General features: G+C 56.3%; 4 protein-coding genes across 6 annotated transcripts in view; 1 reads left to right on the forward strand and 3 right to left on the reverse strand.

Annotated features, from left to right (window-relative positions):
- Positions 1 to 1,963, reverse strand: part of PPFIA3 (PPFI scaffold protein A3) — a 31,487-nt gene extending 29,524 nt beyond the window's left edge. The window contains exon 1 of one of the 2 annotated variants that reach the window (XM_017882239.1): positions 1,631 to 1,963. The gene's annotated coding sequence lies outside the window, so the exon portion shown is untranslated. The remainder of the gene's footprint in view (positions 1 to 1,630) is intronic. The other variant, XM_017882240.1, reaches the window with a different exon arrangement.
- Positions 1,964 to 2,180: 217 nt separating this feature from the next.
- On the forward strand, positions 2,181 to 2,944 carry CUNH19orf73 (chromosome unknown C19orf73 homolog). The gene has a single exon (XM_017882242.1). It carries the CDS (start codon positions 2,330 to 2,332, stop codon positions 2,885 to 2,887), a length of 558 nt encoding a protein of 185 aa, XP_017737731.1. The 5' UTR covers positions 2,181 to 2,329; the 3' UTR covers positions 2,888 to 2,944.
- On the reverse strand, positions 2,885 to 7,578 carry LIN7B (lin-7 cell polarity scaffold B). The gene is made up of 7 exons (XM_017882038.1): positions 7,441 to 7,578; positions 6,879 to 6,987; positions 6,365 to 6,483; positions 6,001 to 6,072; positions 4,872 to 5,081; positions 3,326 to 3,489; positions 2,885 to 2,993 (listed from the first exon to the last, which is right to left on the reverse strand). The coding sequence occupies exons 1-7, from the start codon at positions 7,576 to 7,578 to the stop codon at positions 2,972 to 2,974; spliced, it is 834 nt and encodes a 277-aa protein (XP_017737527.1). The 3' UTR covers positions 2,885 to 2,971.
- A 7,849-nt stretch (positions 7,579 to 15,427) lies between these two features.
- The window catches only part of SNRNP70 (small nuclear ribonucleoprotein U1 subunit 70), a 23,287-nt gene continuing 16,147 nt past the window's right edge, over positions 15,428 to 22,567 (reverse strand). The window contains exons 8-10 of one of the 2 annotated variants that reach the window (XM_017882244.1): positions 19,589 to 19,690; positions 16,322 to 16,409; positions 15,428 to 16,214 (exon numbers count right to left, since the gene is read on the reverse strand). In XM_017882244.1, the coding sequence (XP_017737733.1) occupies positions 15,593 to 16,214; positions 16,322 to 16,409; positions 19,589 to 19,690 (812 nt within the window). In that variant the 3' untranslated portion in view covers positions 15,428 to 15,592. Of the gene's footprint in view, positions 16,242 to 16,321; positions 16,410 to 19,588; positions 19,691 to 22,567 lie in introns of both variants that reach the window. The other variant, XM_017882243.1, reaches the window with a different exon arrangement.

The following is a 22,567-nucleotide window of genomic DNA, read 5'->3' on the forward strand; positions in this document are numbered from 1 at the left end:
AAAAAAAAAAAAAAAAAAAAAAGAAAGAAAGAAAGAAAAGAAAAGAAAAGAAATAAAGAAATTTGTATGGCAGCAGGTAACTTCTGTGAGCCCAGGCCACAGAATATATCTGGAGGAAGTGATGTGTGTTCGGCTTATTGGCCTGGGAGAGTGTGCTTGGAGAATGGGAACTCATCTGAGCCTCAGGGGGCAATGGAGTGCTAGAAACATCTCAAGAAGCTGCGTCTTAGGGGAGAGAGTCCTGAAGCCCACCACTTGGGGTGACATGAGGATGAGACAGGGGTTTGTTAAGGCCACAGGAGATGTAAAGTTGATGGGGCAGAGTGATGAGGCTGTGAAGACTTGGTTCCTAAAAGTGAGAGCTGAAGAACCAGATAACTGCTGGGGAGGCAGTGGACAGAGCTGGGAGCCTAGACTCCTGAATCCATGTGGAGGTAAATGATGGGGGATTGGAAGCTGAGAGCCTGAGGTCTTGTTTGGAGAAAGAGTTGAGGCAGACAGCCTGGGTAAAAGCTGGTGGGAAGTACAGAAGCTGGGGTCTGAACTCCTGGGACCCTGAGGGGATACAAGACTGGGACCAGGACATGTAGGTCCCCAAGCGGGGAGTGTGAACAGAAGTCAGAGAACTGCATTAAGAATCACACTCTGGGTCCCCCAAAGGAAGCGAGTCATGGCGCCTGAGTCCCTCAGGGAGCAGATGCTGGGTGCCAGGAGGTTGAGTCTGTGTGTCTGCAGGGCACAGGGGCTGTTGAACGAGGTTCTAAGCAGAGCAAACGCTGGGGAACAGGATTCCTAGGTTCTGACGGGGTGAGGGCTACCACCTGGGGCCAGCAGAGGTGTAGGCACGGACAGGCTACCCGAATGGGGTGGGAGCTGCATGCCCGGGTGCCATGGTCTGCACGGCGACCAGAACAGAAAAATTCAGAAGCCCTGGCTCCTCAGGGAGCAGCTGGAGTCCCAGGAACCTGGGGTGCCAAGGACTGGGCCACAAGCCTGGCCGGCGGAACCCTGAGGCCGGGGCGCCCGGGTCGGGGAGGGCCCGGGTATTCCCGGGTCAAAGGCGCGGCGGGGGAGATCCCCGCGCCGCCTGCGCCCCCTCCCTGGTGGCGGCGGCGGGCGGTGGGGGGAGGCGAAGCTGCCGAGCGCGCTGACCATGGACAGCTCCAGAGCGGGCCTGTGTCCAGGGCAGCCGCCGAGCCTGCCTGGACCGAGGGAAGCGGCCGGCTGTGCAAGCCTGAGGCTGGCGACGGGAGACTGGGTGCGCGAAGCCGGGACTATGCGGACGCGCCTGGGGAGTCTGGCACCGCCGCGGCGGGTGTCTGGAGCTCCCAAGACAGGGTCAGGAAGGGGGATCTAGGCTCGAGAGGGGTCCCGGGGCCGGACCGGGAAATCCAAGCTCCTGGGCCCTGGAGGAGGCGCGAGGCGGCGGTACGCCTGGGATTCTAGGGTTCGGTCGCGGACTCTGGGCGCCGGGAGGGGCACGCCTGAGTCCCCGGGGTTGGGCTGTGAAATCTGGGCTCGGGGGTCCCCTGGGATGAGGAAGGGAATCCGGGATCTCGGGGAGGCGGGGGAGGCTCGCCAAGGGGTCCCCGGGGTGGGCGCTGCCAGGAGGGCCGGGCCGGGATCTTACCTGCCTGGTCCGCGGCGGCTGCGGGCGGAGCTGGGCTGCAGGAGGGACGTGGGGTGGAGTGGAGGGGCCGGGCGGGGCCCCTGGCAGCGGCCGGAGCCCGGCTCTGTCGCTTCGGAGCCCTGGAGCCCTGTCTCCGACGCTCGCGCGGGCTCCGCGTCTCTGGCTCCGGCTCGGGCGCTGGGGACCCCCCTCCCCCTCACGGTCTCACTGCCTTCTACCCCCAAAATAGCCCCTGCCCCTGTCACTGATCAGCCTCCCCCTGCGAGGCCGCAGCCACCAGATCCAGGGGTGCCCACCAGCGCCCCCCAAATCCCACCTTCCCCCCAAAAAAATTCCTCCTCCCTCCCCCTCCCCCCCCACGGCTCCCGGGCGGTCGTGGCCCCTTTAACAGGAGACTGACAGACGGCGACGAGCGGCCAATGGGAGGCAGCGTCGGCGCCGGCCGGCGACTAGACCCCGCCTCCACACCGGCAGGGAGGGGTCGCGCGGGCGGAGAGCGACAGGCGGGGCATAAGGCGCGTCGACCAATAGGCGCGCGGCGTGCGGCGGCTGGGGCGGGGGGCGGAGCCCGGCAGGGGGATGATGTCACCTGGAGCGAGTAGCGCGCGCCGTGGAACGCGAGTCGCGACCTCGGCTCCCGGCTGTGGCGCGCCTTAGCCCTCGCGCCGCACGGGACACGAGGGCTGGGCAGGCAGCGGGATGGGACTAAAGGTTGGATTTCAAGGCGGGGGCAGCTTCCGGAAAGACGCGCTCTGGTTGGAAGGTGGAGTGAGCGCCCGGTGGGCGAGGGCACCTCATTCTGCAGCCCTGCGCCCGCCTCGGGAACTGCACGCAGCACCCCCACCCGCGACTCCCACGCAGACGGTAGTGCGGCCTGCAGGGTTCCCCCGGCGGACGAGGCTAATGGTTCGCTCCTCCCCGCCCACACAGAGGCCGCCCACTGGCTCCGGCTGCGTTTCAGGACTCTGGAGGAAGGGACTTGGCCTTCGCCCTCAGACGCTCTTAAGGGTTGGCGGCGTTGTCCTCAGTTCTGCCCCTGCACTCAGACCCAGACTGGGTCCCGGCCTCCGCCCTCGGACTAGTCCCTTGGAAGCCGGCCTGTCTCCGCCTTCAGACCTAGGGAGAGGTCTCAGCCTCTGTCCTCAGACTCTGAAAAGGGCTTCTCAAGGGCTTGGCCTGACCTCAGCTCCTCGCATTCCCTCCACATCTCAAGACACCAACCCAGGGATGCAGGACAGACACACAGACACTCCGTGAGGGTAAAAGACTTTTAAATAAAGTGCCAGGGACAATAAATACTGTACAGGGAGAGAATGCGTGTGAGCGCCCAGATCTGTGGTTTCAGCCTCGAGACTCCAAGGACCTGCAAGAAGGGTGGAGAAGGGACCCGGGATCAGGGGGGCGCCGGGTGATGAGAGAGGCAGGACTGGGGTTGCAGAGGCAAGGGCCCAGGGAAGTGGGCTGAGGGATCCCAGCCACAGTAGGTTCCATATCTTGGGATGGAAGGAAGCTAAGGGGTCCCCAGGGGATTTGGCCAGACTAGCCTGGGGTGAGAGCCTGGGCCAGGGGTCAAGGGTCGGGATCCCAGAGGAGGGGCCAGGGCCGGAAGGTCCAGGAAGCACTGCCCTGGTTTGGGAGCCTGGGGTTAAAGGGAGCCAGTGGAGGCCCCAGGGATGTGGTGACCCAGGGACTCACGAGTAGCTTTGATGCTGCTGGCGCCGGCGGGCAGAGCGCATCTTCTCGAACCGGGCCTCCATCTCCTCCAGCACTCGCGGCGTGTAACGGACGACCAGCTTCACCGAGCCCTGGGCCGCCTTCAGCAGCTCCACCGCCTTCTCATGCTGCTCACCCTCAACGCTCTGCGGGGCCCAACACAGACAGCTGGGCCTGGGGCCCGCTGCCCTCGCCCAGCCCCCACTGGGAGATGGGACCCACTGTTGGTGAGCCTGGTGCCAGCCCTGAGATGCTAACACCTCATGTCCTCCTCGTGGGAGAGTCATTAACTCCTGGTTCAGTGTCCTCCTCCAAAACCTCCCAGGTTTCCCATGTTAGGGACAGCCCCATGTTCCCTCAGTCCCTGCTCAAACATCCAGACCCATCTTTGTGGCTTCCCTGCACACAGCCCACTAATGCCCGCCTGCCTTGACTCCCTCTTCTTTGTCCCCACAGCCCTGGGCCAGCTCAGGCCTTGTCCCCTTTCCTCTAGACTTAGCCCAGCCTCCTCCCTGGCCTTCTGGCTTCTAGTCTCTCCCCTCAGTTCAACTCCCATAGGGTCCCAGAGGGGTCCTTCTGCACCTGCAAGCTGAGCTTATCCCTGGCTCACCCCTCCCATAGCTCCCCAGCACCCATGGGACAAAGTCCCGGATTCTCAGGCTGGCACTCAGGTCCTGTATGGCTGACCCCAGCTACCTCTCCAGGAATGCCTCCCTCAACTCTAACCACAATGATTTTTTTTTTTTTTTTTTTTTTGAGAGGGAGTCTCACTCTGTCACTCTTGCTGGAATGCAGTGGCACTATCTCGGCTCACTGCAACCTCTGCCTCCCAGGTTCAAGCGATTCCCCTGCCTCACCTCCCAAGTAGCTGGGATTACAGATGCCTGCCACCACGCCTGATTTTTTGTACTTTTAGTAGAGACGGGGTTTCACGATGTTGGCCAGGCTGGTCTTGAACTGCTGACCTTAAGTGATCCACCTACCTCAGCCTCCCAAATTGCTGGGATTACAGGTGTGAGCCACCACACCCGGCCTAACCACAGTGATTTTAATTACCTGCATGCCCCAGACCTCCATCAGAACTAAGCCCTTTCTTTTCAGCTCAGAGGTATGCCAAGTCATTATCCTTATCTACAGTACCCTCAGCAGGAACACCCTTTACCTTGTTTGCCTGGAGAACTCCTACTCATCCTTCAACACCCAACCCAAATATTCCTTACTCTGCAAAACTTTTCTGTATCTATGCTGGCCTAGTGCCACATCTGGGCTGTCACAGTACTTTGCACTTCCTCATTATTATGTCTCTGGCTTAGGACTATTTCAGCCGGGGCCTATTGCCCTCCCTAGAGAGGGAAGGTTGAGTGTAGGAGCTGAGACCAACATCTCTCAGGGTCTGTAACATTGGCCAGCACAGGGCTAGCCATAGAGGCAGAGCTCAGTCAGTGTGTGTTGAGTGAATGTCAAAAGCAGGGGCTATGCTACCTTAGACAGACTGTGTCCCGCAGTACTGCCTCAGCCCTCCACTCACCACACCGTTCACCGACAACAGTTGGTCCCCACGCTTGAGGCCTCCATGGCGGTCAGCCACACCCCCTGGGATGACCCGGGAGATGTAGATGGGCGAGTTCTGCTCTTTGCCACCCATGATGTTGAAGCCCAGGCCCTCATCCGTCTTGGGTAGCTCCACTACCCTGGGATGTGCGTGGCCCTCGCTGGCTGTGAAGGCAGCCACTGTGGCCTGGGAGAGAGAAAGCGACTGAAGATGAGGGCCCCTTCCAGGTGGGCAAGAAGGCTGGGGTGGGGGATCTGAACCGAGGACAGCGATTTAGCCTGGGTTACTATCCCCAAGCATGGGACACGTGCCATGGCACAATGCAAGATTCCCCTGTAATGACTGTGCGTCCCTTTCTGTTCACTTGCAAGAGAAAGTGTCCATTTGGTGTGTGTCTTGAATACCCCATACTTGCCAATCTTTTTTTTTTTTTTTTTTTTTTTTGAGATGAAGTCTCGCTCTGTCGCCCAGGCTGGAGTGCAGTGGCATGATCTTGGCTCACTGCAACCTCGGCCTCCTGGGTTCAAGCGATTCTCCTGTCTCAGCCTCCCGAATAGCTGGGATTACAGGCACCCGCCACCACGATCAGCTTTTTTTTTTTTTTTTTTATTTCTATAGAGACGAGGTTTCACCATGTTGGCCAGGCTGGTCTCGAACTCCTGACCTCAAGTGAGCCACCTGCCTCGGCCTCCCAAAGTGTTGGGATTACAGGCGTGAGTCACCGTGCCTGGCCGCAATCTTACTTTTAAACAGAGGAAAGCCAGGCCTGGAGGGAGATCGGAGCCTCCGGGCAGCAGCAAGAGGTAGCATCTCACTATTGTGCAGTGAGAGGTCAGAGCGCCATGACTTTCCTGGTTTGCACTGTACAGATGTTGAAGGTTATCTTCTAGCCAGTCATGCCACACTGGTTTCCATTTGCAGTTGCTAAAGACGCCTTCGTATGACATTTAAGTTAAAAATGTGCGATTATTTAATAATGGTAAGAGTGGCACATAGATTTAGCAAAAATCATGAGGGAGGAAACAGAAATGACTGGCATGAAGGAGATACTGAGCTCGACCAGGCAGTTAAATAGACACCAGGAGCAATGAGGTGCGGGGCCCACCTTGGCTGTGGCATGGGCTCGGATTTCGGCGCTGCCAGTGATGTCCAGCGTGTCATAAAGCTGCTCATACACCTGGGTGAGGAGGCAGCGGCATCAGGGAGCTGCCAGTTCCTCCAGCCCTAGACGCAGGAGTCCGGGCCCCTAGACCCTCTCCCGCTGCCACGCAAGGATCCGCCCCGCCCCCGCAACCGGAGCCCGAGGAAACTACAACTCCCGAAGAACCACTGAGCTGAAGCGTGGGAACCCCAAGGCTGGCCGCCTCGGGAACTGCCGGGAGGCGTAGTCCCCGGGCTCGGGACGAGCAGGAGGAGGAGGAAGAGGACGGCGGTCACCAGCTCGCGCCCTTGCGCCGCGCGCCGCTCACCTCTCGAATAGCGGAGCAGAAGCGGCTCTGCAGGACTCGCTGGAGGGCCTGCAGCTTCTGCGGGGGCAGCTCCCCGCTGCGCTGGAGCCGCTCGAGGAGCTCAACCGCCCGGGACACGTCTGCGGGGCGGGGGCGGGGCGCAGAGACCCAGATACGCAGAGAAGCAAGGAGAGCGGCGGAGTGAGGCCGAGCGCACAGTCCGGGGAGGACCGCCGAAGCCCAGTCGGACACCCCGCAGAGTCCAGGGTGGCGCAGGAGAGACCGCCACCAGCCGGGCGCCCTGCGGCCCCGGGACCCCTCCACAGGCCGGGGTGTAAGGCGGGCGTCCCCCGCCCCGGCCCGGGCTCAGGGAGCCTCCCACACCCCGCGACCGCCCGGCCCAGGCGGCCCGCCCCGCCCACCCCGCCGGGTCCGCTGGCCCACCCGCATGGGCCTGGGCCCGGGAAGGGCGGGACCGGGGGCTGGGTATGCAGGCCGCGGCCCGGGTGGGCAGGGCCCCTGGCGCGCGATTTACCCCGCTCCAGCCCCAGCGGCTCCACCAGCGCGCCATGTCGCGCCACAGCTGCCAGGCCGCCCGCCTGCCCGGCGCGGCGAGGAGGCGGGGCTGCGCAGGCCACGCGGCGCTGCGGAGGCGTAGCTTGGAGAGCGCCCAGCTCCCCCGCGCCGGACTGCCCCGACCCCCCTGCCGCGCGCCACCCGCGGCCCTGCCCTCTGTCCCGGCCAGTCCGTCCTGTTGGTGACTCCTCCCATTGTAGGTTCGGTCTGTGTTTCCCTTTCAGGATCAGTGTCAGCCTGCCCTCCACACCTGTCTATCCCCTGTCCATTCTTTTCCCACATTCAACAAACTCCTGTGAAACATCTGGGCCCAAGGCATGGACACTGTGGTGAGCAGGGCAGCCAAGCCCACGGCCCGAACGGAGCTTCCAGTCTATGGGGGAGGTAGACGACCAGCCACGGCTGTAATGAGAGCTGAGAGTGGGGAGGTAAGGATCTAGAAGACGAAGGAGATCCTAGAGCAGGGACATTGACATACAGTCCTGGGAGGTAAGATGAACAAGAGGTGGAGCTTGGGTCACCCCCACCACGCAGAAAGAGCCCACGGGGCTGGAAGCAGAGTTAGGATTGGTTGATGATGAGGTGAAAAGGCCGGCCGGATACAGTTTATGCCTGGGCTCCTGCGTTGGCATATGAGCCTTGAGGATTTCGGGCTTCATGCAAACTCCTAAGAGTAAAATATGACACTCAAATTTGTATTATTATTTATTTATTTTTTTTTAATTTTTTTTTTTTTGAGACGGAGTCTGGCTCTGTCACCCAGGCTGGAGTGCAGTGGCCGGATCTCAGCTCACTGCAAGCTCCGCCTCCCGGGTTTACGCCATTCTCCTGCCTCCGCCTCCCAAGTAGCTGGGACTACAGGCGCCCGCCTCGTCGCCCGGCTAGTTTTTTGTATTCTTTAGTAAAGACGGGGTTTCACCGTATTAGCCAGGGTGGTCTCGATCTCCTGACCTTGTGATCCGCCCGTCTTGGCCTCCCAACGTGCTGGGATTACAGGCTTGAGCCACCGCGCCCGGCCTATTATTATTATTATTGAGACGGAGCCTCGCTCTGTCGCCCAGGTTGGGCCTCAGATTTGTATTTTAAGATCACTGGGGCCGGGCGCGGTGGCTCACGCCTATAATCCTAGCACTTTGGGGGGCGGATAGCTTGAGCTCAGAAGTTCGAGACCAGCCTGGGCAACATGGTGAAACCCCGTCTCTACGAAAATACAAAAAAATAGCCGGCATGGTGGTGTGCGCCGGTACTCTCAGCCACACGAGAGTGGGAGGCAGAATTGCTTGAGCCCAGGAGGCGGAGGTTGCAGTGAGCCGAGATGGCAACTGCACTCCAGCCTGACAGAACGAGACTCCATCGCTTAAAAGAGCTCTGGGCAGAGCGGGCGCTGTGTCTCAGGCCTGTAATCCCAGCACATAATCCCAACACTTTGGGAGGTTGAGGTGGGAGGATCACTTTAGCCCAGGAGTTTAAGACCAGCGTGGACAACATGGTGAAACCCCATCTCTACAAAAAAAAAAAAAAAAAAATTAACTAGGCGTGGTGGCATGTGCCTGTAGTCCCAGCTGCTCTAGAGGCTGAGGTGAGAGGATCGCTTGGGCCCAGGAGGTCGAGGCAGGAGTGAGCTATGATCACACCACTGCACTATACCTGGGTGAAAGAGTGAGTCCCTGTCTCAAAAAAACAAACAAAAAAAAAATCACTGGGCTGAGCGCAGTGGCTCACACCTGTAATCCTAGCACTTTGAGAGGCTGCATGCAGCGAGAGGACTACTTGAGCCCAGGAGTTCAAGACCAGCATGGGCAATATAGTGAGACTGCATATCTATGGGGAAAAAAAAAAAAAATCACTGTAGCCACTATGGAGACTGGTTTGGACAAGAACAAGAGGAGAAGCAGCGGGGCAGCTTAGGAGGGTACCACAGCCATCCCGGTGGCAGCTGGCACCAGGGCCAAGGCACAGAAGATGGGTGGGCAGATGTGGAAATGTCTGGATAAGCCTTGGTGCTTGGCTATATATGAGGATTGGGAGGTGCAGGAGAAGACAGTATTGAGGTGCTTTGGTGCCATTTTTAAGATGGTCTACACTGAAGGAGGGATACTGGATATTTTGTTTGTTTTCAGAGGCAGAGTCTTCCCTCTGTCCAGACTCAAGTGCAGTGGCGCGATCTCAGCTCATTGCAACCTCTGCCTCCCGGGTTCAAGCGATTCTTCTGCCTCAGCCTCCTGAGTAGCTGGGACTACTCATGCACAACTCCACGCCTGCCAAATTTTTGTATTTTTCGTAGAGACGGGATTTCACCATGATGGCCAGGCTGGTCTCGAACTCCTGACCTCAAGTGATCCACCCACCTCAGCCTCCCAAAGTGCTGGGATTACAGGCATGAGCCACCTTGCCTGACCGATACTGGATATTTTGAATTTGAGGAGCCTATGCAGAATTCATGGGGAGAAACTATCGATCTAGGTCTAGGGCTCAAAAGAGCAACCTGGTCTGCAGGCATGTTTGAGTATTGGGGCATAGGTGGTAAATAAATCCACAGGAGTGGATTAGAATGTCAGGGGCAAGCGAATATTAAGAGGGCCTAGGACTGGTCCTCAAACCTCTCTAACACTTAAAAGTCAGGAGGACAGCAGAGAATGGCCTGAAATGTAGGCAGAAACCCAGGTGGGTGAAACCATGAGAAGAGAGGTTTTTAAATTTTATCTTTTTGTTTATTTTAGACGGGGGGGTCTTTGTTGCTCAGGCTGGTCTTGAACTCCTGGGGTCAAACAATCCTCCTGCCTCAGCCTCCCAAAGTGCTGAGTTTACAGGCATGAACCACTGTGCCTGCCTGAGAGTGTTCTTAAAAAGAAGAAGTGTAGCTGGGCGTGGTGGCTCATGCCTGTAATCCCAGCACTTTGGGGGACCAAGGCAGGTGGATCACCTGAGGTCAGGAGTTCAGGGCCAGCCTGACCAACATGGATAAACCCCATCTTTACTAAAAATACAAAATTAGCCAGGCGTGGTGGTGCGTGCCTGTAATCCCAACTACTGGGGAGGCTGAGGCAGGAGAACTGCTTGAACCCGGGAGGCAGAGGTTGCGGTAAGCCGAGATCATGCAATTGCACTCCAGCTTGAGCAACAAGAGTGAAACTCCATCTCAAAAAAAAAAAAAAAAAAAAAAAAACGTGAGGCTAGGCGTGGTGCTCACGCCTGTAAGCATTTTGGGAGGCTGAAGCGGGTGGATCACCTGAGGTTGGGAGTTTGAGGCCAGCCTGGTCAACATGATGAAATCCTGTCTCTACTGAAAATTGAAAAAATTAGCTGGGCATGGTGGCGGGTGCCTGTAATCCCAGCTACTTGGGAGGCTGAGGCAGGAGAATCGCTTGAACCCAGAAGTGGAGGTTGCAGTGAGCCAAGATTGCACCATTACACTCCAGCCTGGGAAATAAGAGTGAAACTCCGTCTCAGAAAATTAAATAAATAAATAAATAATAATAAAAGGAAGTGGTCAGTGGTATCATGCTCTAGAGAGGCTGAGATGTGGACAAGACTTTCGAGAAGTCTGGCTGCTGCTCTTCTGTTTCCACTGGGTGGCGATATGGAGTCCAGAAAAAGGCTTGTTCCAAGTGGGAGGACTAAAGTAGGTTTGTCCGGCTCCTTCACTGTAGTTCTCTCTTTAGCAAAAAGTAGTGTCTTTATGGGATTAAAACAAAATCAAATAACACAGACAGGCTAATAGTGAAAAACACCAGCCTCTGTACCTCTCCTAACTCTACTCACTGCGAGAGGGAACTTACAGATGTTTAGTCTGAGAGCTGCTTCTGTGTCTAAGTAACATGCTATTTATCTCTCTCTCTATATATATATATCCGTCATCTATCTATCCATTTATTTGACGTGGAGTCTCTCTCTGTCACCCAGGCTGGAGTGCAGTGGCTGCGATCTCCACTCACTGCAACCTCTGCCTCCTGGGTTCAAGTGATTCTTCTGTCTTAGCCTCCCAAGCAGCTGGGACTACAGGCGTGCGCCACCACACCCAGCTAATTTTTTATAATTTTAGTAGAAACGGGGTTTCACCATATTGGCCAGACTGGTCTTGAACTCCTGACCTCGTGATGCACCCTCCTCGGCCTCCCAAAGTGCTGGGATTACAGGCATGAGCCACCGTGCATGGCTATTTTTTAATTTTTTTGAGATGAAGTCTCGCTGTGTTGCCTTGGCTGGAGTACAGTGGCACGATCTCAGCTCACTGCAACTTCCACCTCCCGGGTTCAAGCGATTCTCCTACCCCAGCCTCCTGAGTGGCTGGGATTACAGATGCCCCCCACCACACCTGGCTAATTTGTGTATTTTTAGTAGTCACTGCATCTGGCCCTTGATTTATCAATTTAGATTTAATAGATTACAGATTGATTTTCTGCTCTTACCATCTTCTCTCTAAACTTTTGGGAAACTTCAGTCCTCTTACCCAACTCTGAACCAAATTGCTGTCTAGAAACTGCCATCCTAGAACTTCCCTCCACCAATCTCCTGAATTAGATCCAGTTTCTTCTTGTAAATCCTTCATTTCAGTGAAGTATGACTTCAGTTATTCCTAAAGAGGTAGTGAGATGTCTCTTTCAAGAAAGTTTGAGGCCAGGCGCGGTGGCTCTTGCCTGTAATCCCAGCATTTTGGGAGGCTGAGGTGGGAGGATCACCTGAGGTGAGGAGTTCAAGACCAGCCTGGCCAGCATGGTGAAACCCGTCTCTACTAAAAACACAAAAATTAGCCAGGCGTGGTGGCGCAACCCCAGTTACTCAGGAAGCTGAGGCAGGAGAATTGCTTGAACCCATGAGGCGGAGGTTGCAGTGAGCCAAGATTGCCCATTACACTCCAGCCTGAGTGACAAGAGCGAAACTCCTTCTCAAAAAAAAAAAAGTTTGTACCCAGGCGCGGTGGCTCACGCCTGTCATCCCAGCACTTTGGGAGGCCAAGGCGGACAGATCACGAGGTCAGGAGATCGAGACCATCCTGGCTAACACGGTGAAACCCTGTCTCTACTAAAAAAAACAAAAAACAATTAGCCAGGCATGGTGGCGGGTGCCTGTAGTCCCAGCTACTCGGAAGGCTGAGGCAGGAGAATGGCGTGAACCTGGGAGGCGGAGCTTGCAGTGAGCTGAGATCGCGCCACTGCACTCCAGCCTGGCTGACAAAGCAAGACTCCGTCCGCCCACCCCCCCAAAACAAAATAAATAAAAAGTTTGTTCAAGTCAATCTTTCCTAGCATTTATAAGGAGGACTCCACGTTATCTAGTGTCTCACGAACTACTAAATTTTTTTTTTTTTGAGACAGAGTCTCGCTCTGTCCCCTAGGCTGGAGTGCAGTGACACAATCTCGACTCATTGCAACCTCCGCCTCCCGGGTTCAAGCAACTCTCCTGCCTCAGCCTCCCGAGTAGCTGAGACTACAGGCACCCGCCACCATGCCCAGCTAACTTTCGTATTTTTAGTAGAGACGGGGCTTCACCATATTGGCCAGGCTGGTCTCGAACTCCCAACCTCAGGTGATCCGCCTGCCTTGGCCTCCCAAAGTGCTGGAATTACAGGCGTGAGCCACTGTGCCTGGTTGTCTACTAAATTTGTGTGTTTGTGTGTGTGGTGTTTGTACGTGTGGTGTTTGTGTGGTGTTTATGTGCGCTTGTGTGTGGTTGTGTGTGGTGTTTGTGGTGTGTGTGTTTATGTGTGGTTGTGTGTTGTGTATGTGTTTTTGTGTGTGTGGTGTGTGTGGTTGTGTGTGGTGTTTGTTTTTGTGTGTGTGTGTGGTGTTTTTGTGTGTGTGTGGTTGTGTGTGTGGTATTTTGTTGTTCTTGTTGTTGTTACAGGGTCTCACTTTGTTGCCCAGGCTGAAGTGCAGTTGTGGAATCAGGGCTCACTGCAGCCTTGTCCTCCCCGGGCGCAGGTGATCCTTCCACCTCAGCCTCCTATCTGGGACCATAGGCGCACGCCACCACCGTCTGGCTAATTTTTGTATTTTTTTAGAGAAAAGGCTTTTGCCATGTTGCCTAGGCTTGTCTCCATCTCCTGGGCTCAGGTGATCCTCCTACCTTGGCCTCCCAAAACGTTGAGTTTACAGAGCCACCGTGCCTGGCCGCCACCTACTTAATTCTTAATTTCAGTTGTTTTCTAGTTCTAGAATTGCCATTTAACTTTTTGTTAGATTCCAGATTTTTTTTTTTTTTTTTTTTTTTTTTTGAGGCAGGGTCTTCCTGTCACCCAGGCTGTAGTGCAGTGATGTGATCATAGCTCACTGTAATCTCAAACTCCTTGGTTTAAGGAATCCTCCTACCTCTGCCTCTCAAGTAGCCAGATTCCAGATATCTCAACATTCTCCATCTTCTCCTTACTTTGTGAATGTATCTCATAGTTATAACTCCAGCATCTGAATCACCCCTGCCTGGGTCTCTTTCTATTGTCTATTTTGTTTCCCTCTTGGTTTTCAGCAAATTAAGTCCTTTCTAGCAAGGCTGGTAACTATTGAGTAGATGCTGAATAATGGGTACTAAAAATAGTACGTGTGGAGACTCGGAATGTTATCTTCTTTCAGACTTTTCTTCTGGCTAGAAGATTGCCTAAATCCTGAAAAAGTCTGGTTTTAGGCTTTCTTAGCCTGATTATTATTTACTCTTTTTGAGATGCAATCTCACTCTGTTGCCCAGGCTGGAGTGCAATGGCGCCATCTCGGCTCACTGCAACCTCCACCTCCCACGTTCAAACAATTCTCCTGCCTCAGCCTCCCAAGTACCTGGGATTACAGGCGCTCACGACCATGCCCGACTAATTTTTCGTATTTTTGGTAGAGAAGGGGTTTTGCCAAGTTGGCCACGCTGGTCTTGAACTCCTGACCTCAAGTACTCCACCCACCTTCGCTTCCCGAAGCGCTGGGATTACAGGCGTGAGCTACCGCACCCAGCCTCTTAGTCTGATTTCTCCTGTTATGGCCTTACTCTGACATTGAGGCACCCTGGCCATCTCAAGCAGGGTCAATCCACTGTGGTGGGCCTTGAACCACAACCTGTCTGCCCCAAAACAGCATGGCTGCCGCAGTCTCCAGGCCATCAGTTCCTTAGCCTCATAGTTACTGCATTCTGATGAGTTTCTTGGGGGTCTTGCATAGACAGTGAGTTGACTTGGCAGATGCTTCTAAGGGAGGGTGCACGTAGATTTGGGAGCTCAGTGCCCTCCTCTCCTATTTTGTCAAGTCCCAGCTGCCTGGCTGAACCTCTGTGAACTTGGCCCAGTGGAAGTCAGTCCCGCCTGATAGTCTCTTCCCCATGCTAAATGGCAAAACATCCTCAAGGAAAAGGCAAGTTAAGCACGAAACACACCCGTTAAGTGTTCTCTTAACGGATCACACCCCCTCAAACCTCATCAAAGCTGGCCGCGCTCTGGTGCCTTTCCTAAGTTTTTGCCTATTGTCCAGCCTTTATATAACCAGTTTGTGCCATGTGAGTCCAAAATGGGCTTTTTGTAGCCAATACTAGAAATCTATAGTTGCAGTATCTGGGGTATCTATGAAATATACTAATTAGAGGTAAGAAGTTCTTTTAATCCTAAGTCATTTCTTCCAGGGTCAGTTTTTCTATTTATCTTCTGGTCTGCTTTTCCTCAAATATCTGGGTATCCTTAGTTGGTAAAACTGAAACCATTAAAAAGCAGACTCAAATCCTGTGGGTCAGTCACAGACCCTCTGAGTTACCAGGCCAACTTTGCCTTCAGGCTGAGATGCTTCTAAAAGACACAAGCAGGTCTGAACACAAGCTGGTTTGCCTAGGCACCCCCCAGGCCCAGCTCCCAGGCATCCTGAGTGCCAACAAGGAGGCCAACTGTTCTGTCCCGAGCTCTGCCTCTGGCCTCCCACCCTCGCTCTCCTGGAGCTGCAGCCTTGACCCTCTAGGGTTCTGCAAGGCTGACTGGCTTCCTTCTCTGCACTCACCAGACTGAAGTGTTCTCACCACCGATGGCTTTCATCTTTTGTCCAGGAATTTGCTTGAAATCTCAATTGCTGGTAGGACTTCTTCTGTTTCTGCTCGTTACACCTGTCACTACTAAGTATGATGTGAGTCCACCCTTCCTGCTCTGCCCCATCTCACCCGTGCCCAGTGCGTTTCTTCTGCCTTTCCTCACCATGTATGCCGCTCTCCCGTGCAGATGGCAGCTTTCCTTGCATATTCAAAACTGCAGCTTCCCTGGAGTAATCATGTCCCCTCCTAATTAATTCCCAGCCCCCTACCAAGACAGGGGTATGGTCAGCCCTGAGGAATGTATGCCAGAGATGAAAAAGGAAAAGAGGGTGAAAAACCAGGGGAGACAAGGAGCCCTAGAGAGGCCTCCTCCCCCACCTTCAACAGCTCTGGCTACTGGGCAGGGCCAGCCTCACGTCCTAACCCTCACGTTGTAACTACTCCCTGGAAACCAAACCAAGCAGGGCTAGCAAAAGTCAGGGACAACCTTCTGGGGAGGACAGCAGTGAGGAAGAAACCGAGGTGCCCACCATCAACAGGAAATTAATTTTATTTTTAAATCCAAGGGGCCAGAAGAAATCAGACACCTACCCTTGGAGGACAAACTCAGGTGGCCAAGGTTGGGGGAGGGGATGACAGCAAGGGGGTGGGCAGGAACGCGTCCAAACATAGCTGGTGGAGAGAACCTCTTCACTCCGGTGCAGCCTCCAACAAATACCCATTCTCCGGAGCCAGGTAGCCATCGCCGCCCTCAGACTCCATGTACATGTCTCGGCTGTCGTTGCCCAGACCCTCCAGCCCGTTGTCCTGGCCGCCGCCCCCACCTCGGGCCTCATCCCTGCCCCGCTCACTGCCCCGCTCCCCCCGTTTGTGCTCGCGGTCACGGTCGCGGTCACGATCCCGGTCTCGGCGCCGCTCGCGCTCACTCCGGTGGCTCCGCCGTCGCTCCCGGTCACGATCCCGGCCCTTTTCCTCTGGACCGTCAGGGCCGTCAGGCCCGAGCTCCCCTGGAGGCCCATCATCAGGGGGCGCATCACCCGCCTCGGAGGGCTCCGCCATGTCGCCACCGCCCCCACGCAGCTCCTCCTTGCGCTCCCGCTCCCGCCGGGCCCGCTCCCGGCTCCGGCTGCTTCGCCGCTTCCGGTCCCGGTCCTTGTCCTTGCTCCGCTCCCTGGAGCGCCTCCGCTCCTCCTTGTCGCGACTCCGTGAGCGCCTCCGCCGGTCCCGAGAGCGGGAGCGTCGCCGTTCTCGCTCCTTGTCTCGCTCCCGGCTCCGCTCTCTGCGCTCCCGCTCACGGTCCCGGTCCCGGTCCCTGTGCGGAAGCGGCGAGGGGCCGGGCCTGGATGAGGTGGGCAGACCTGTGTGGCCGGGCTCCCCCCGTGACCGCCCCGACCCAGGACACCGGTCGCCCAATCTTACCTCTCATCATAGCGGGAGGTGTCATCGCGGCCTGAATGCCGGATGTTCACATCAGCCCCTCCTCTTCTGGTACCGCCGAGGCCTCCTCCTGGGCAGGGCAGACACACAAGAGGGTCAGTAGGGGCAGGGGCAGGGCCCGGAGGAGCAGAAATGAGCCGGCTCCAAATGCAGAAAGGCAGCCCCTGGCTTAGTGTTCACAGGGTTGGGTCCCCCTCTGCAGTTCATCCCACGCACTCCCATCACAAGACAGCCACATCTTCCTTAAGTAACTCACACAAAGCATTCGCTAGGAAACAGCCGTTACTGGAACCCACATTTGACCCCAAAGTGCATCATATTAACCACAGCGCACTTCACAGCCTCCAATCATCCTCATCCTCACACAAGCCCGAAGCTAAAGATCTTTCCACCCAAAAATGTGATCGGCTTAGAAGCCTCTGGTGGCGTCCCCCAGCCTGAGGTCCAAACTCCTTGTCAACTGGTGGTAGCAGCAGCAAGAGTGGGCCCCGCTAGCGTCTGAGCCGCAGCCCCTGGCTGCGCGTCCCAGGCTTTCCCAGTGTCCCCGCGCTCACCTTCCTGCCAGTGTCTGCGCATTCTCCTTGCCCTGGACTGGTCTCCCCTTCCTTCTCTGGCGAACTCCCACTCACCCTTAAGGCTAGCCCGAACATCCCTTCCTCCGGAAGCCTCTCCTCACAGTCCTACGTACTCACAGTTGCAGAAACGCTTCCTTTCCCCGGAGTTTCAGGTTTGCTACCTGTCTGAGTCGACCCCTACCTGCCTCTCCCACCAGACTGCAAGGCACCTGGACTGTGGGCGCACTCGGCTCTTGCTCACGGTACCAGCAGGTGGCGCTGCAGCTGGTATAGAAAGGTGGATGTGTGTGTGTCAAGCGAACAGATGAACAGCCCCAAGGAACCTCATGGTTATGATGGAGAAACAATCTCAGATCAAGTCACTGGCCCACAGTGACTCAGCAAGGAAGGTGCAGAACTGGGCTGTCACTGCCGTCTGCTGCAGAACCTGCCTTCTCAAGTGCTCCTCTATCCCACACTGCCTGGAAAAGCTTCCGTGAAGCAGGGCTGAGTTCTGTATAGAAAAAAGGCTGCAGGGAGATATTCTTTTTTTTTTTTTTTTTTTTTTTTTTTTTTTTTTTGAGACGGAGTCTTGCTCTGTCGCCCGGGCTGGAGTGCAGTGGCTGGATCTCTGCTCACTGCAAGCTCCGCCTCCAGGTTCACGCCATTCTCCTGCCTCAGCCTCCGGAGTAGCTGGGACTACAGGCGCCCGCCACCTCGCCCGGCTAGTTTTTTTGCATTTTTAGTAGAGATGGGGTTTCACCGTGTTAGCCAGGATGGTCTCGATCTCCCGACCTCGTGATCCGCCCGTCTCGGCCTCCCAAAGTGCTGGGATTACAGGCTTGAGCCACCGCGCCCAGCCAGGGAGATATTCTTATAGGAAGCCGGCAGCAGACCAGGCACCTGCCATATCACAGGCACAGGGCAGCTAGACTAGCCTTTACTATTTTCAAGTCATGACCCAGCAATGAGTCACATCATCAGTCTGATGGGTTGCAACCAACATCTTAAAAAACAAAACAGCAGAATATAAAATACAACTATATACTTACTACACAGAAAAAACTGTTTCCTCAAACTTTAGGTTATAGTATTTCTGCAGGTGCACCAAGTCAAGATGTTATTGGCTAACACCAACAAAAAGTTTGAATGGCAATTGAACTAGAAGAGTCTGAGATTCTGGAAAGGCTGAGATTCCAGAATTCTCCTGCCCCAACAGGAAACAGCAGAGCTGTAAGAACCCACTCCACCCCGGAGAGACCAGAGTAAGGTAAGAACATGCCTGGTAAACTCAGAGGCTCAGCAGCTTAGAGTGTGATCTCCCTAGCACAGGCGAATCCAGAGCGAGGACACAGGGCTGGGAGGCAGGACAGGAGTCCCAAGTGGCTACTACTGCCTGGGTGTCTGCCCAGGGATCATCATCTTCTCTGACAACTGTCACTCAGCTTTGCAGGATTCAGTCGTCAATAAGCATGCCTGAGTAGCAGGACCCCAGGCCCAACACTGAGTCAATCAGATGTGCCCAGCCCGAAACAAGAGACCCATCCAGGACTGAGTGTAAAGCCGGGGCCTGTGGCATGCCTGCGCTGGGCCAGTGCAAAGAGGCATGGGACAGCCCCAGCTGCATGGAGGCTAAGCAGGCAGAAGCAAGCTGTGGGCCGTCACACATCACAGGTGAGTCATCCCAGCTTTTTTTTTTTTTTTTTTTTTTCTGAGACAGTCTTCCTCTGTCACCCAGGCTGGATGGAATGCAGTGACTTGATCTCGGCTCACTGCAACCTCCACCTGCTGCGTAGATGAGATTACAGGTGCCCGCCACCACGGCTACCTAATTTTTGTATTTTTAGTAGAGACGGGGTTTCAACATCTTGGCCAGGTTGGTCTCGAACTCCTGACCTCGTGATCCACCCGCCTGGGCCTCCCAAAGTGCTGGGATTACAGGCGTGAACCACTGTGCCTGACCTGGCTGCCCCAGCTCTTAACAGCTTCAGCTACCAGGTCCTCTTAGATCCATGGGCATCACATACCTCTGAACTCCAAAGGATGCCCATAATTCTCTATCAACAGAATTATGTTTCTTTTTTTATGTTTTTATGTTTCAGGAAGCTCAAGTTTATTTCTGATACCTGCAGCCAAACTGACCTTGCCTGAGACCGCGAACGACAATGAGGAGACTGAATGCAGGAGGCTCAGAGGGCAGAGGCTGCCTCTGTGTTGCTCTTGACTAGAAGCCTGGCACACGGCTGGTGATCAAATAGGTACTTGCTGAATCAGTAAAAGAGCGAACAAGAGCAAGAACAAGCAGCAGAAGCAGATGAGCAAGTGACATTTACAACCCCAGAATGCGTCACTGCCAAGCTGGGCACCCAGTACACTGAGCGCAGCAAACTCAGGTTATTTCCACTAAGAGGAGGACAATGAGGCAGGAAGAGGGACCCCCAGCAAGCAAGTGGGGACGCCAGCATGTGGGCTCAGGCCTCTCCAGGCTGGTGCCCCTGCTCCTCACAGTAACCCAGAACGAGGAGACAGGCGGCTGTCAGAAATGTGATGGCCACGAAACAGAGAAGCTGGAGATGAGGACGCGATGGGAGACGTGAGCCAGCAGGAGACAGAGAAGCAGAAGCAGCAAAGAAGGGAGAACAAGGCCACCAGGTCCAGGGTCCCTGAGAGCCCGTCGAGGGCAGGACGTGCTCACCTAGCCGCCGGGGCCTCCAGCCCTTCACGGTTCGGCCCCTCTCCACGTCCACAAGGACCCTCCTGCCATCAATCTTCTTGCCGTCTGCGTGTTTGTAAGCGGCTGTAACAGATGTGGGGAGGGGGAGGGGAGGAGTCCCCAGAGGGTCCTCTAGTCAGGACAGGCCCGGCTCTACAGAATCCCCGCCCCGTGTCCCCATCATCACCCACACGCACACGCCCAACAGACAGCCAGGCAACTGACAGCCAGACCAACCCTCTCCCAAACCGGCGAAGGGCCTGCTCCATCTCAGCCTCTGCTTCCTCTCAGCACCCCAACCACTCCTGGTCGAGGGAGATGTTCACCCTCACCCGCCACCCCCTGGGATCCCCGTCCTTCCTCTCCCACATGATGGAACAGCCCCCTCCCGCCAGGGCGGCCAAAATCGCTGCAAAGAAACTGAAGGTTAACTCCACGCTGGACTCTGCTGTGGGGGAGGGGGCTCCTCCACAACCCCAAGCATGCACCCTGAGACACAAGCCAGGGCAGGAGGCCCAGCTGGGACGCTCCGCACCCCAGACCACACCGGTTTTTCTGTTTTTGTTTTTTTTTGGAGGGGGGTGAGTGTGGGGGGAACAGACATCAGAACAGAAAATGAACCAGAAGGGGGTGGGAGAAATCTTCAGGAAATGGCAGGGAGCAGAGAGGCGGGTTATACACTCCCAGGGGGCCTGGCAGGGCCCCTGCAGCAGGGGAGAGGGGCAGTGGAGGAAGCATGGGGTGCCGTGCGGTGCTACTGAAAATCCCTGCCTTACCTGAGATGACTGACTCTGCCTCCCCCCAGCCCCGCCCCATCTCGCCCTCCACACCCCTGGCTCAACACGCGCTGGGAGCGCACCCCAGCCTGAGCCTGCCAGGAAAGGGGAGTTGTAGAGGGGAGACGGGAGAGAGGCTCACTGCTGCTCTCGGGTAGTGCACAGCAGAAGGCAAGCCTGAAGCCCTGGCCTGTGATCACGTGGGGCTATCAGGAAGGCCAAAAAGTCCCTGTTCCCCCACCCAGCCCTGGCCTAGGGGGCTGTCCTCAACCAACCGTAATACCCTGCCCCGCCCCAGCCCGCTCCCCCCCAAATAACAACCAGAGGAAGAGAAAAAGGTGCCATTTACCGATGCCGGCCTTGCGGGTGTCCAAACCGAGCGGGATGGGGGGGGCTCGGCAACTCCTGGGGGCCTGGCGAGGAGGCGGGCTTCCCGGGGGGGGACACGGGACCGCTTACCTGGAGCCCCCAAGCTTACCTGAGCACGCGCACAGACCCCACACCCACCACCATGGGGTCAGCTAAAGCTACAGGGAGGGGAAGTTGGGGGTTCTAGGGAGTCAGGAGAGGGAGAGGAACCACATCTCCTGTACCACCTGGAGACAGGCAGAGGACGTGGTGGACCCCAAAGAAATCTCAAGGAGGCCTTAGAGTTGGGAAGACGAGGATTATCATCCAAGCTGGGCACTGGAAAGCCCTGGACTATCTCGTGTGAATTTACAAAGAAGGCTGGGGAGGCCTCAAAAACCTGTCCAACCTCACCAGTCCCCAAGTCACACTGAACTAGGCACACAGCCCACCCCCCGCGACTTCTCCACCTCCAACTCCATGCTCCCTCCCACCAGCTGCGTCTGCAGAGGCTGGCACACAGGGGTCCAGGAGACGGTGCTGCCCGTGCTCTAAGGAGGGGCCACTTGGCCCCTGAACCCACAGGAGGGGAGTGGGGAAAGGCATTTAAGGACCAGGATCAAAGTAAAGCGAAGGAACCCCGCTCGGGTTCAGAGTCCCAAACCCCAAAAGAGGCCCATCCCGGGAGGAACAGCAAAGAAAACATGTGATTGTGTTCGTCTAGGCCTCTCTCTCTCTTTCCCTCTCTCAAGTCTCTAGACAGTGGAAGGTTCTTTAGTAAAAACCTACTGACACCTTCAGCAGCTGGCAGCCTACCCCTTGGTCCCTCCCACACCCCAAGCCCCAATTCCATGCACTTTGGGGAGCTCCTGACCACCTCTGGAGAGCGGCTGGACACCACAGCCAGCCCCCTCGGGAGGCCTCAACCACAGGAAGGAAGACAGGAAGGGCGCAGAGCACCCCAAAACTAGCAGCCAAAAAGACTCTCCAGGGCCAGCACAGTAGCAGCCCCACAGAAAGCACGGGGGCAGGGAGGGAAGGCTGAAGGGTTCCAGTGGAGCCCTGGCCTGGTGCCCCGCCCTCGGTGTTCCCGCCACCTCGCCGCTGACATCGCAAAGCCAGGTCATCAGAGGCTGGGTGGAACCCAAGCGGAGAGGCCACCGCCTTTCCTACCGGGTTCATCCTTCCCCTCCTGGGATCAGCAAGATTCTCGGAGAGCATACGGATCGGGGCAGGAGGGACAAAGGGCACCCAAACAAGGAAAGGGCCATGGGTGCGGGGAGGCTGCGGGGGCGACTGGGGCGGGAGGAGGGGCGCCTCGCTGCTCCTGAGCTGCCTGGCTAAGCTGGGCTGGTGTGCGGTGCTGAGTGATCTTACCCATGATACAAACCCTTATACCAACCATACACTGAGGTGTTGTAAGGGGAGCGTAAGCATCAGCTGCAAGCCAGCTGCGTGGTGGCTGCAGTGACAATAAGAACAATCAATTAATACGGCGGCCCCTGGACACGCCGCAGCCCTTGCCACCCTCCCCCACCCATCCCTGCCCATGTGGACGCCGCGGCAGCCTCAAAGGGGGCTTTGGAACTGTAGGGGCAGGCGCTCAACATGCCTACCACTGAGGAACAGGGTGGGGGGCCAGGGTTGGGGAGGCAGAGGGTCGGGTGGCCCAGCCCCAGTTCTACTGGGGGGGAAGAGACGACAGGTTCAAAGGCCAGTCCTCATTGCAACCTGGCCACCCCCAACTTCGGTGGGGGGAATAATGGGGAGAGACTCCCCCAAAATCCGACCCCTTCCCCCACCTCCAACTGGCCCCAGCCCCCCACCCAGTTCCCTC

Source organism: Rhinopithecus bieti, unplaced genomic scaffold (assembly GCF_001698545.2).
Source record: "Rhinopithecus bieti isolate Rb0 unplaced genomic scaffold, ASM169854v2 scaffold_12070, whole genome shotgun sequence".
NCBI classification, from domain to species: domain Eukaryota; kingdom Metazoa; phylum Chordata; class Mammalia; order Primates; family Cercopithecidae; genus Rhinopithecus; species Rhinopithecus bieti.